At 47.0% G+C, this 14079-nt stretch overlaps 1 protein-coding gene across 3 annotated transcripts in view; it reads right to left on the reverse strand.

The window, feature by feature from the left end:
- Window positions 1-688: 688 nt before the first annotated feature.
- TXNL4A (thioredoxin like 4A) overlaps window positions 689-14079 on the reverse strand; it is a 60961-nt gene continuing 47570 nt past the window's right edge. For all 3 annotated transcript variants that reach the window (XM_016933970.4, XM_016933969.3, XM_009434210.4), the window contains 2 exons: window positions 4750-4853; window positions 689-1032 (listed from right to left, as the gene is read on the reverse strand). In XM_016933970.4, the coding sequence (XP_016789459.1) occupies window positions 861-1032; window positions 4750-4793 (216 nt within the window). In that variant the 5' untranslated portion in view covers window positions 4794-4853 and the 3' untranslated portion in view covers window positions 689-860. The remainder of the gene's footprint in view (window positions 1033-4749; window positions 4854-14079) is intronic.

The raw sequence follows: 14079 nt of genomic DNA on the forward strand, positions 1-14079 counted from the left end.
ACATCAAATACAATCTTGGGAAGAATAAAAAATAGCTCTCCTATTCCTTACAGGGAAGGCTATAAACAATATTTTATTGTACTGTTTTTATAACCAGAGTAAACCTTTGGATTCTGTCATGGATTGAATTGTGTAACGGCAAAATTTATATATTGAAGTCCTAACCCCCAGCACCTCAGACTGTGACTTTTGTGGACCTAAGATCCTTGCAAATGTAATTAGTTAAGATTAGGCCATGCTGGAGCAGGGTGGGCCCCAATCCAACACAGCTGGTGTCATTACGAAAAGGGGAAATTTTGGACACCAGCACCCACACTGGGAGGACACAGGTGAAGGCAGAGATGGGGCGAAGTATCCACACACCAAGGAACTGAAAAGACCACCAGCAGCCCCCAGAAGCCAGGGACAGGCCTGAGCAGATTCCCCTCACGGCCTCAGCAGCGACCCCCCCCCCGCGACACCCTGATCTCGGACCCCCGCCTGCAAAGCTGTGAGAGCTACATCTCTGTTAAAGCCCAGCTCGCGGCATATGCTGTCACCGCAGCCCCAGCAAACCAACCAAGTATGCGAAACGCACAGCCTCACAGGATAAACACCTTCGTTTTACTCCAAGGGTAAGAATTAACTTTGACTAGGAAAATCAGTAATCTATTCATTAAGTTTCCTGAGAACAAACAAGTAGGCCTGCTCCTCTCACCACGTGCTTGTTTATTTCGGTGAGTTAAGACCATGTAATCAATTCCATCTCAGAGGTCCTCCAGCCCTGGAGCTTCCTGTATTTTCCAAAGGCTTTAAATAGCTTAAAACGTTTCCACACAAAAAGGGCTCCACGACATTTATCCGCGCGGACTGAGGGCGCCTCAGTAGCGGTACTTGGTGGAGTAGTCCTTGGGGGACACCACCAGGCCGCGGCCTTTGCGGGCCCCGCGGTACACCGTCTCGATGATGTCCACCATCTCCTGCTTGTCCTCCATGGCCCAGTTAATCTTGTTGTTGTTGCCAGTCCCCAAGTCAATCATGATGTGCTTGTTCCTGCAACGAGAAACAAGGGCATCCATTCTCATAGAAGTCTCTTTAAAAAAGAATTCCTTGAAAACAATGCCGTATTTTTCCCACTGTGACAAGCTCTTGTTAACATCACTGAAGAACGCGTAAAATCGAGAGTGTATGCCATGATGCAGGAGAATACAGAAAGCACCTAAATGTGTTTTTAAAGATGCAATGCATTGTCCACCATGCTCTTTCCTGCATTTTTCTGTATTTATTTAGGACAGTTATTCTAAGGGGAAATTAAAAGGTCAAAGGAGGGCAGGCGCAGTGGCTCATGCCTGTAATCCCAACTCTATGGGAGGCTGAGGCAGGAGGATCACTTGAGGCCCGGAGTCCGAGATCAACATGGAAAACAAAACAAGACCCCCATCTAATTTGTACTAATTTACCTGATAAAAGCAATGTGTAAGTTTTTCACAGTGCTCTTATGAGCAATGACATAAATTGTATTAAAAGCCCTTCAACTATGAAATGAAGATGACATTTTGCATGTTTATGGTTAGGGAAGTAGATAATTCTTTACTTATCTTTCAAGAGACTAGTTCTTTTCCTCATGAATACTCATGTGCACTTTACAAGATAAGGATATTAACCATAAATTTATCCTGGTTTGTTGAAGTTTCTTTTTGAGATGAGGTCTCACTGTCATCTAGGCTAGGTCATAGCGGCAAAATCAACCTCCTGGCCCAAATGATCCTCCCACCTCAGCCCTCTAAGTAACTGGGACCACAGGCACGAGCCACCACACCCAGATAAATTTCTAGTTTTTTGTAAAGATGGGGTGTCCCCATGTTGGCCAGGCTGGTCTCAAACTCATGGCCTCAAGTGATCCTCCCACCTCGGCCTCCCAAAGTGCTGGGATTACAAACGTGAGCCACTGTGCCGGCCTGATTATTTTTCTTAGAGATGCGAGCTATGTTGCTAAGGCCGGACTCGAACCCCTAGCTCCAGTCCCACCCCGGCCTGCAGAGTGGCTGGGCTGCAGGCATACCCCACCTAAAGACTGTTTTTTAACGTTCACTTCCACAAGATCATGCATTTGGCTTCCACCTACTATTCCGCAGAAAGTATTCCCCGTGAAGTCTCTGGTTCAGGAGAGGCAAATCTGATCAGGGTCTGGAGCCCACCTCTGGCCGCCCTCTCATTCTCCATGCTGCAGGCAGGCCCTACATGCAGCATGCACCAAGCTCCTTCTACAATGACTGGGGGCTGCCCGTAGCACCCTCCCTGCAGCCCTATCTGACCTGGGTGTACTTCTTCGGTATTTACATCTCATAAACACCTGCCTCCTTTCACTTCTTCAGAACCCCCTGCTAATTTACTCAGCTGTTTCTATCAGACAACGTCCTATGAGAGTGGGAATCTTATCTGACATTAGGCCCCACCACTAGACCACAAACCTGGTGGAGGCTCAAGATATATGTTTGGTGCATAAGTTAACTAAAGTACCGTTTGTCTTAAAATTCTAAATCACAGAAACAGCAGAAGGAAGTTTCATCTCCTTTTCTGAGTACAGCATCAGTCCTAAAAATATCAAACTACACTAAGTAGGCTGCTCCCACCACCCAAGGCTGTTGCCTGCAGCCTCCTTGCCCCTCACAGCATCCCCAGCCCCAGGCTGGCCTCCGCTGCACGCTGTGGGGGGCAGAGACCTAAGACGGCCCTCCCTGTTCTCACCTGAAGGATTCTGAGGGGCAAAATAGAAAAGGCCTCTATTGCCTCGAACAGGCTGTTAACAGAAATATGGACTTCAGGAACGCCTGGTGTGGGCTTGGAAGGAAGTGAGGAGTGTGTTACTGGGAAACGGAGAAAAGGGGACCCCGTTACAGAGTGGCCGAGGAACAGGGACACGGGGTCCGCAGTTATAGGAAATCAGAGCTCAAAAGCAACACACTCGGGATATTTAGCTGTGGAAACTTCCAAGCAAAGTCTCAGAGGTGCTGCCTTCAAGAGAGGAAAGAGGCAAATTAGTGTAAGAACCGTTAACAAAAGGAATAAATTCTTTAGCCTCTCCAGATGGCCAAAGGGGCTGAAATTCAGAAATGGCTGCTGAACACACAGTAGAGAAAAGGATGAGGGTCAGCCACGCAACCTTTGCTGAAACCTAGGAAAGATGAAAAGTTCACAAGAAATGCAGGGTGCACCTCACAGATCTTCTCAACCTAACAGGAGGCACCTAGGAAGCCAAGGGCATGTCCAGGGGAGCGTATCCCGACGCCCAGAACCACGGCAGTGCCTCACGCTTTGGCAGCCTGAGGCGGGAGGATGGCTCGAAGCCAGGAGTTCAAGGTTGCTGTGATGGTGTCACTGCACTCCACCCTGGGTGAGAGTGAGACTCCATCTCAATAAATAAATAAAACAAGGTCATTATCCCGGATTATTTGGGCAAGTCTAATCTAATCACAGTCCTCTAAAACCAGAGCATTTTCTCAGGCAGAACTTTTCAGGTCAGAGAACCTGTGTGAAAAGATCTCAATGTGCCGGCATGCCAGCGCTGGCTTTGAGGGTAACTGGGTCTCTGGCAGCAGAGTGGCCTCAGGTAACAGCAGCAAGGAAGCAGATCTCAGACCCACCACCACGAAGAGCCAGACTCGGCCCACAACCCAAACAAGCCCCTCAAACACTCCAGATAAGCACCCAGCCCATGGTTGACCTTGTGAGACCCTGAGCAGGAATCCAGTGGGCCCTGCCTGGATGTCTGACTTACAGAACTGTGAGCTCAGAAAAGCGGGGTGATTTAAGCTGCTCAATGCGTGCTAATTTGTTACAAAGAATATAAAACTAATGCATACCCTATACAACCCACCTGACCTTCCTTACCAAGTAGGAGGCTCCACTTTTGGAGAATGGTCTAATGCTCATGTAGCTAATTCACCAACCTCTATGGTAACTAAACAAGTAAAAACAGCATCAGATGGTGATTTCTTTCCCCATTAAATTTCCATAATGAAATTTTTGAGCTGATAAAATAATCTTGTATTTATAAGCAAAGTAGTTCAGGTGTTCCTCTTGGATATAAAAAAGGACACCGAAGTTGATGATAACATATTTAATAAATTAGGTTTTTGATTTTTTTTTTGAGACAGAGTTTTGCTCTTGTTGCCTAGGCTGGAGTGCAATGGCATGATCTCGGCTAACTGCAACCTCCACCTCATGGGTTCAAGTGATTCTCCTGCCTCAGCCTCCCAGTAGCTGGGATTACAGGCATGCGCCACCACGCCCGGCTAATTTTGTATTTTTAGTAGAGACTCGGTTTCACCATCTTAGCCCAGCTGGTCTCGAACTCCTGACCTTGTGATCCGCCCACCTCGGCCTCCCAAAGTGCTGGGATTACAGGTGCTTTCAGCCACTGTGCCCGGCCTAAATTTGTGATTTTACAACATTTTTGATGAACAGATTATAGTTCCAGGTATCTAAAATGTCCGTAACAACAACTTTCATTGAATTACACTTCACCTAGGTTTCCCCGCAAAGTTATTTCAAAAGGGTAATTTGTTATTGAGTAAATGCTAAAACTAGAATTGTAACTTTGAAAATTATTTCAAAGATTCACACTGATTGCCTGGTGATACAAACGATTTTGGGACATGACTGTACAACCAACTTCCTTCAAAATAAAATAATCTAAAGAGATCTTGATTACATTAAGCTTCCAAACTGACAATATTCAATTTCAGTAACAACTTTAAGATAACGTACCTGAAGAAAAACATGACAGTACATGGATCGTATAACTCATACATTTTGTTGAAGTCAGGCACTTCTGTAATATCCACAAGATAAATAACTGCAAAATTTTTAACCTAAAAGGAGATTAAAAAAAAAAAACTGAAATAACAGAACACTTTGGCTTTCACTTTATAGAAGCACATTTATAAAAACAAAACCAAGAATTTGTGTGGATCAGGGCAATTTTTGTTTTGTTTTTTTGAGACAGGGTCTCACTCTGTCATCCAGACTAGAGTGCAATGGTGCAATCAGCTCACTGCAGCCTCGACCTCCCAGGCTCAAGCTATCCTCCCACCTCAGCCTCCCAAAGTGCTGGGATTATAGGAGTGAGCCATCGCTCCTGGCCAACGGGGCAATTTTCAAACTAATTCTTCAACGTTTTTTCCCAGTGCAGCAAACACGTGGGAAGATCATGTGACACCACTGGGACCTTGGCCACCGGCTCCTTCCGCCTCACGCCACCGTTTCCCAGAATAGTTCAGGAATTGGCCGCTGGCTCCTTCCGCCTCACGCCACCGTTTCCCAGAATAGTTCAGGAATTGGCCACTGGCTCCTTCCGCCTCACTTTACCATCTCCCAGAATCGCCCAGGAATTAAATTTCACTCAGGTAACAAGTTATCAAAGTCCTGCAGAAAACGTCCACAGACATATTATTTATGCTGATCTAGTAATCATCTGAATGAACCTTTACAAATAGTTACATGCATCTCACAACTGCTCTAAAATATGCCTGTAGAATCCTGCCATCATTTCCCCGCAATTAGGTCTGAACACTTGCAAATATTAATAGTACCTCCAATAATACTGCATATAACACATTTTCTGTTATTTTTTCTTTAATTGCAAGTTTATCAGAGATTTAGAAAAGTCAGAAAAATAAAAAGAAAATAAGATCACCTCCAATCCCAACACCTAGGTGACTGCTGCTATCTTTTTTCCAGAGACAGGGTCTGGTTCTGCTACCCAGGCTGGAGTGCAGTGGCAAGATCTTGGCTCACTGCAACCTCTGCCTCCTGGGCTCAAGCGATCCTCCCATCTCCGCCTCCCAAGCAGCTGGGACTACAGGCACGTACCATCACTCCTGGCTAATTTTTGTATTTTTTGTAGAGACAGGGTTTTGCCATGTTGCCCAGGCTAGTCTTGAACTCCTGGACTCAAGTGATACACCTGCCTTGGCCTCCCAAAGTGCTGCGATTACAGGCATGAGCCACCACGCCTGGCAATATTTTTACTATATTCTTTCCCCTTTCTTATAGATATATGTTTTTTAATTTATTCATACTATTTCTGTTCAGACATAGCAAAATATGGTCATATTGTGATCGTACTACAATATTTTGTATGCTGCTTTAATTTTGAGCATTCTTTTTTTTCTTTTTTTTGAGATGGAGTCTCGATCTGTCGCCCAGTCTGGAGTGCAGTGGCACAATCTTGGCTCACTGCAACCTCCACCTCCCAGGTTCAAGCTATTCTCCAGCCTCAACCTCTCGTGTAGCTGGGATTACAGGTGTGCTGGGATTACAGGTGTGTGCCACCACGTCTGGCTAATTTTTGTATTTTTAGTAGAGACGAGGTTTCACCATATTGGCCAGGCTGATCTCGAACTCCTGACCTCAGGTGATCCACCCACCTCGGCCTCCCAAAGTGCTGGGATTACAGGCGTGAGCCACAGCGCCGGCCAATTAAGAGCATTCTTTTACATACATTACCTACTTTCCAAAAATGGCAAACTTCTATGGCTGCGTGATTCATCAAATGGCTATGCCATTACTTTACCATTTGATATAGTTTGGATATTTGTCCCTGCCCAAATCTCAGGTTGAAACGTAACTCCCAGCGTTGCAGGTGAGGCCTGGTGGGAGGCGACTGGATCATGGGATGAATTTCTCATCAATGGTTGAGCGTCATTCTCTTGGTGCTGTCCTCGGGGTAGTGAGCTGAGGTTGTTCAAGTGTGTGACACTCCGCCCCAGCTTTCACCGTGCGACGTGCCTGTTCCCCTTTGCCTTCTGCCATGATTGGAAGGTCCTGAGGCCTCCCCAGAAGCAAATGCCAGTACCACACTTCCTGTACAGCCTGCAGAACTGTGAGCCAATTAAACTTCTTTTCTCATAAGTTACCCGGTCTCATGTATTTCTTTATAGCAATGCGAGAAGAGCCTCCTACACCATTCTTCTGTTACTCTCTGATTGTTCATTAATATTATTCATCTGTGAACATTTTCCCCCTTAAATTTGTATACATACTTCATTATTTCCTAAAGACAAATTCCTAAAATTCTGGAACAAAGGATACGACATTTTAAAGGCTTTTTATAAATACTAACTCAATGCCCTTTAGAAGCTTGTAGCCACTTACATGTGTTATGAGTTAAACTGTGTCCCCAAAACAGGTGAAGTCCTAAACCCCCAAAGTGACAGCGCAGCTTATTTGGAAACGGTGCTGCAGGCGTCATCAGTTAGGGTAAGATGAGGTCATGCTGGAGTAGGTGGGCCCCTAATCTGGTGTGACTGGTGTCCTTAGAGGAAAATGGCCACACGAAGACACAGGGACAGGAGGCTCTGGGGGCATCGAGGACTGCAGAGGCGTCTACAAGCCTAGGAGCTCCAAGAGGCTGCTGGCAGCACCAGAAGCTGGGAGAAGCATGAGGACTCTCCTTGGCAGGTTTCAGAGAGAGCCCAGCCTGGAAAACACCTCGATTCTGGACTTCTGGTATCCAGAATTGTGAGAGAAGTTTCTGTTGTTTTAAGCCCCTCAGCTTGCGGCATCCTCTCACAGCAGTCACGGGAAATCAATGGGATATGCACAACATTTCTTCATATAAAACTAAATCTTTACAACCTGACTGTAACTTACGGGTGAAATAATTATATCTGGGATTTCCATGAAACACACAGCCTAAAAAAATGAGGGGTTAGGTAACACAAGACCAGCAAAATACCAGCAATTGTTGAAGTGGAACAATAGGAACAGACGAGTTCACTATATTCTCTACTTTGGGAAATATTTTTTAAAAATTAAGATGGAAATGTAAACCATGGAGCAGGGTGGGGAGAGGGGGAGGGGGAAAGCCCACACTTCACAAAGACTCCACTGCCCTTCAGCTTTGGTGAAAAAAACCGTATCAGAACTCCAGCACACGGCCCACTGCAGGAGCGTGCGCCTCGCCATCCACGTGCTTTCAAAACCCCAAGGTGAGCACACAGCCCACTGCAGGAGCGTGCGCCTCGCCATCCACGTGCTTTCAAAACCCCAAAGTGAGCACACGGCCCACTGCAGGAGCGTGCGCCTCGCCATCCACGTGCTTTCAAAACCCCAAGGTGAGCACACGGCCCACTGCAGGAGCGTGCGCCTCGCCATCCACGTGCTTTCAAAACCCCAAAGTGAGCACACGGCCCACTGCAGGAGCGTGCGCCTCGCCATCCACGTGCTTTCAAAACCCCAAGGTGAGCACACGGCCCACTGCAGGAGCGTGCGACTCGCCATCCACGTGCTTTCAAAACCCCAAGGTGAGCACACGGCCCACTGCAGGAGCGTGCGCCTCGCCATCCACGTGCTTTCAAAACCCCAAAGTGAGCACACGGCCCACTGCAGGAGCGTGCGCCTCGCCATCCACGTGCTTTCAAAACCCCAAGGTGAGCACACGGCCCACTGCAGGAGCGTGCGACTCGCCATCCACGTGCTTTCAAAACCCCAAAGTGAGCACACGGCCCACTGCAGGAGCGTGCGACTCGCCATCCACGTGCTTTCAAAACCCCAAAGTGAGCACACGGCCCACTGCAGGAGCGTGCGACTCGCCATCCACGTGCTTTCAAAACCCCAAAGTGAGCACACGGCCCACTGCAGGAGCGTGCAACTCGCCGTCCATGTGCTTTCCAAACCCCAAAGTGAGCACACGGCCCACTGCAGGAGCGTGCGACTCGCCGTCCATGTGCTTTCCAAACCCCAAAGTGAGCACACGGCCCACTGCAGGAGCGTGCGACTCGCCGTCCACGTGCTTTCAAAACGCCAAAGTGAGCACACGGCCCACTGCAGGGGCATGCGACTCCCCGTCTATGTGCTTTCAAAACCCCAAAGTGATGTTTGCATTAGACATGGGCCCCTCTGAGTCCGGTCACTCTGACAACGCCCATTTCTGAAACTCTAGTTTCCCGCAGCGTCCACAGTGAGAGTGTGTTGGTCAGGTTGCCAGAATCCAGCTTTATTTTCATGGTAAACTAATAAACTGTCTTTTGATTTGACTTAAACACAAAATACTTCCCTACAGAAGCTAAAATAAATACACCAACAAAATAAATGGTCACAGGCATTAGGAAAGTCAAAATAATATTTCATTATTCTCCCTTCAATGCCTTGCTCAGGGACAGATACAATAAATACCAGTAACATCATATTAACTTACGGAATCACCATGCAAATAATAAATTACTTGAAATATCATTTGGACAGGGTTGTAAATTGTGTACTTAAGAAAAAAGAAAGGTCACAACAAATTTTTACCATCCCTTTTCTTGCAAGTAAAAAATAGTAAATATTATAAGCATCTGTGGTTTTTAATAATTTGTAGGCATTTAATAAACAGAGTGCAGGGCCAGGTGAGGTGGCTCACGCCTGTAATCCCAGCACTTTGGGAGGCTGAGGCGGGCGGATCACTTGAGGTCAGGAGTTCGAGACCAACCTGGCCAACATGGTGCAACCCTGTCTCTACTAAAAACACAAAAATTAGCTGGGTGTGGCGGTGCACGCCTGTAATCCCAGCTACTTGGGAGGCTGAGGCAGGAGAATCACTTGAACCCAGGATGTGGAGATTGCAGTGAGCTGAGACCGTGCCACTGCACTCCAGCCTGAAGGACAGAGTGAGACTCCTTCTCAAACTAAGAACAACAATAATCACAGGGTAACTGAGTAACTGTAACTTTAAAGATACAAATGTGACTCTCCTTTTGCCTTCAAGCTCCGGCCCACTGCATCTAACCCGGAGAATTCTAACAGAGGCAAACTACCACATAAAGCTCACGTGCCACGAGAACGTGAACATCCTCTGATTTCACCACAGACCAGTTTCATGAACACTTGAGAATCCACCATGTATGAGGCACTTCTCACTCATGGATTCTAATTCTTTCAACACCTCTAAACAGATGTCGCCGATGTTTTAGGTGATGGAATTCAGGCTCAGAAAGGTCGCGTGAGTGATGCCCAGCCGCACGGGGAAGGGGCAGAGCTGAGATGCACTCTGTCTGGCTCCAAAGCCTGAACTCTGGATGACAGAATCAGCCTAACCCACAGGAGACGGGGCGGCAGCGTGGTCACGGGGTGGCAGGGAAAAATCTGTCCTTAGAGAATTCCATGTGTAAAGAGACAGACACAAGACCAGCAGCCAGGTCTCAGATCCAGCACCAGGGCAAGGAAGCAGAAGTGCAGGACAGTGGGGACGGATGCGCAGGTGGACTGGCCCACAGAGGACCTTTTCCACTTGGGATTCTGGGCCATGTATTTATTTCTAAGAAAGCAGGAATTGAAGAGTTCAGTTTTGTATATACTGAGTTTGAGAAAACTAAGGGACATCCAGAGAAAAAGGCCCTCCAGGTAGCGACTGGCCTGGAGCTGTACAATGGAGTCTGGGCTGGAGAGAGCTACCTTACCGCTGCCACCTACATCCAGCAGTGATCCCAGCCAGGGTGGCAGGTGCCAGGCTTGGGAGTGAGCGCAGAAGCCCACTGTAGAGTTGGGGGCAGGAAAGGGATGCCAAGGAGGCAGTCTCAGAAACCAAGGCAGGAGACTCCGGGGAGCTGTGCCGAGTGCCCCACAGAGGTTACCAGAAGGGACGATATGGGACGGGGACACTGCAGGGGCTGAAGGACTGAGGAACAGAGGACTTCAGTGTGGACAACTTTCAAAAGCCGTGGCTATGGAGAGAGAGGGAAGTTACTGTGGGACTTGGGAGTTGAGATAGGAGAGGCTGAAAGAGGCAGGCAGAGGGGAGCTCCCCAGCCTCCCACCCCCCGCCCCCTTCTTGGTGAAATGGCATCTGTGGGGTGACTGGAGGAGCACGAGCTGAGGGCAAACATCAGCAAACATCCAGCAGCATCTGCTGGTGGCAACATTTCCACGGTAACCAAGCGCTTGGAGGAGGAGCTGGGTGAGTGCAGCCACACTGCTCTGCCAAGTCATCCTGTGACTTCCTCAACAAAGGCGGCTTTTTCTTTTCTGTTTTAGATGGGATCTCACTTTGTCACCCAGGCTGGAGCAGAGTGGCGTGATCTCGGCTCACTGCAACCTCTGTTTCCCAGCCTCAAGAGATCCTCCCACCTCAGCCTCCCGAGTAGCTGGGATTACAGGTGCCCACCACCACATCTGGCTAAGTTTTGTATTTTTAGTAGAGATGGGGTTTCACCATCTGGCCAAGCTGGTCTTGAACTCTTGACCTCAGATGATTCGCCTGCCTCGGCTTCCCAAACTGTTGGAATTACAGGTTTAAGCCACGGCGCTGGCCTCAAATTGTTTTTAAATTCTTTGATTGCCTTGAATTGTAAGTATCTTTTCCAACTCTGTTGCCTATACACCTCATAAGAATGCTTTTTCTTTAGGCAAGTCAGCAATTAAAGTGCTCAGCAGTTCTTCCGCATGCCTCTAAGTCCACCTGCCAAGTTACAATGACATAACTCTGCAAAACACATGGCCAAACTGGCACATGATACCAACCGCTGTTCTACACTTTTGTATGGAGTCCCTCAACCAGCTAAGAAAACACCTACAATTCCGGAAAAAGTGTTCTGGGCAGTTGATTAGCACAACAAATTTTTGAAGTGTTTATTTTTATATTTTTAGGTAATTCATGTCAAAGCCATAAAAAAAACTGAAAAACTTGACTTTCTAAAATTAATGTTTGCCTTAATCAGCTCTCACAATAACTTGCAAACTTAGTAATGTGAGAGAAGTAATCACAGTAATAACAGTGGCATTACTGCCTATGTGACAGGAGTGCTCTAGAAACCTTTATTAATCCCACCACAACCCTAAGAGTTAGGCACAAGAATCCCCTTTTTACAGGTAAGATGACCCACGGGGCCAAGTTCGTAACGCTCATGCAATTATGAAGTGCCAAGAGCCTAGCTAGAGTCTGCACCCTCAACCGCCGCTCAACACCACCCCTCATACCTTGTGGCTAGAGTCTGCACCCTCAACCACGGCTCAACATCACCCCTCATACCTTGTGGCTAGCTACAAGGCTGTTTTTTTTCCAGAGACAAAAATCCAGAGGAAACACCAAAAATACCCATTCTGTTTGTTTCTACAAGATTCCTCATCTAGCTGAGTGTTGACTCTCACTGGTTCAGTAGGCCTTCTGTGATCCTTAATGTGATACTTAAGATACACCCCCTAATATGGCTCCTATGAAGTTCCGTAAATATATATCTGCCTTACACACAATTTATTAGAATGTACTATCATGGGCCAGGCATGGTGGCTCACACTTGTAATCCCAGAATTTTGGGAGGCTGAGGTGACTGGCTCACTTGAGGACAGGAGTTTGAGACCAGCCTGGCCAATATGGCAAAACCACATCTCTACCAAAAATACAAAAATTAGCAGGGTGTGGTGGTGGTGCAGGCCTGTAGTCCCAGCTACTCGGGAGGCTGAGGTTGCAGTGAGCCAAGATCGTGCCACTGCACTCTAGCCTGGACAACACAAGAAGACTCTTGTCTCAAACAAACAAAAAAAAATGTACTATCATGAGTCAATAATATTACTGAGGATTTTTTTTGTTTTGTTTTTAGAGATGGGGTCTTGCTCTATCACCCAGGGTGGAGTGCAACGTCACGATGATAGCTTACTGCAGCCTTGACCTCCTGAGCTCATATTCTGTCTTAGCCTCCTGAGTAGCTGGGGTTACAGGCACGTGCTACAATGCCCAGCTCACTGAGACTATTTTAAACTCTATTTGCGTGGGCTTTTTAACACAAAAAATAAACGTCCCATTCAGTCTTCTCACCCATCATGGGATTTAGGTAACAGTGAACCCCAAGCACTGCTGTGAGTGTTCCTACAAAATGGAAAGACAGCTCAAAGGCACATGAAATTGTCCCCTCTGAGAGCGTTCCTACAAAATAGAAAGACAGCTCAAAGGCACATAAAATTGTCTCCTGTGACGGCGTTCCCACAAAATGGAAAGACAGCTCAAAGGTCCATGAAATTGTCTCGCTTCAAAACAGCATAAAATCAGCTGCTAAATAGAAAACTTTTTTTTTTTGAGACAGGGTCTTGCTCTGTCACCCAGGCTGGCATGCAGTGGCGCGATCACGGCTTGTCACAGCCTTGAACTCCTGGACTCATATCCTCCCACCTCGGCCTACCAAGTAGTTGGGACCACAGGCACATGCCACAACGCCCAGCTAATGTTTGCATTTTTTGTACAGACAAGGTTTCACCATGTTGCCCGGGCTGTTCTCGAACTCCTGGACTCAAGGGAACCACCCACCTCGGCCTCCCAAAATGCTGGGACCACAGGCGTGAGACACAGTGCCCAGATGAAAACTTTATTTATTATTATCACTTTATCAAATGAATTGCCCCACATTTATTAGCAAACTCTAGGCATCTGTGAAATCTTTTAAGCGTAGCTCTGTTTCCAAACTGACTTTATTCCTGAAGTTTACAGCTCAACTCTAATCCAGCATGAAGTCAAGTGGGCCCTGTGGAAGCAGCAAATCAATACAACACATCTAGGAAAAATCATATCAAGTCCAGCCTGAACATTTGCAACTGTTACTCACTTTAAAACAGCTGGAATATCCAGACAGGACTCGGAACAAGGTAAGGAAGAGTCCCCATTATCTGCCATTTCTGCACAGGGAAATTTTTAAATAGTTATATTGTTCTTTATACTAAAACCTTATATTTCAAAAATTTCTGTTGAGCTTCTCCAAAAAAGGGCTTCCAGAATTAGGAAGTCATATTTGCCCATAGACTAAGAAGAAAATAAAACATGAATATTCTTTTAATGCATTTCAGGTGTGCACTTTTTTTTTGGAGACAGAGTCTCACTCCTGTTGCCCAGGCTGGAGTTCAGTGGTGTAATCATGGCTCACTGCAGTCTTGACTTCCCGGGCTCAGGTGATTCTCCCACCTCAGCCTCCCACGTAGCTGGGACTACAGGCACGTGCCACCACGCCCGGCATTTGTACTTTTAGTAGAGAAGGGGTTTCACCATATTGTCCAGGCTGGTCTCGAATCCCTGGGCTCAAGTGATCTGCCTACACTGGCCTCCCAAAGTGCTGGGATTACAGACATGAACTA

The sequence above is a fragment of the Pan troglodytes genome, chromosome 17 (assembly GCF_028858775.2).
Source record: "Pan troglodytes isolate AG18354 chromosome 17, NHGRI_mPanTro3-v2.0_pri, whole genome shotgun sequence".
Classification (NCBI taxonomy): domain Eukaryota; kingdom Metazoa; phylum Chordata; class Mammalia; order Primates; family Hominidae; genus Pan; species Pan troglodytes.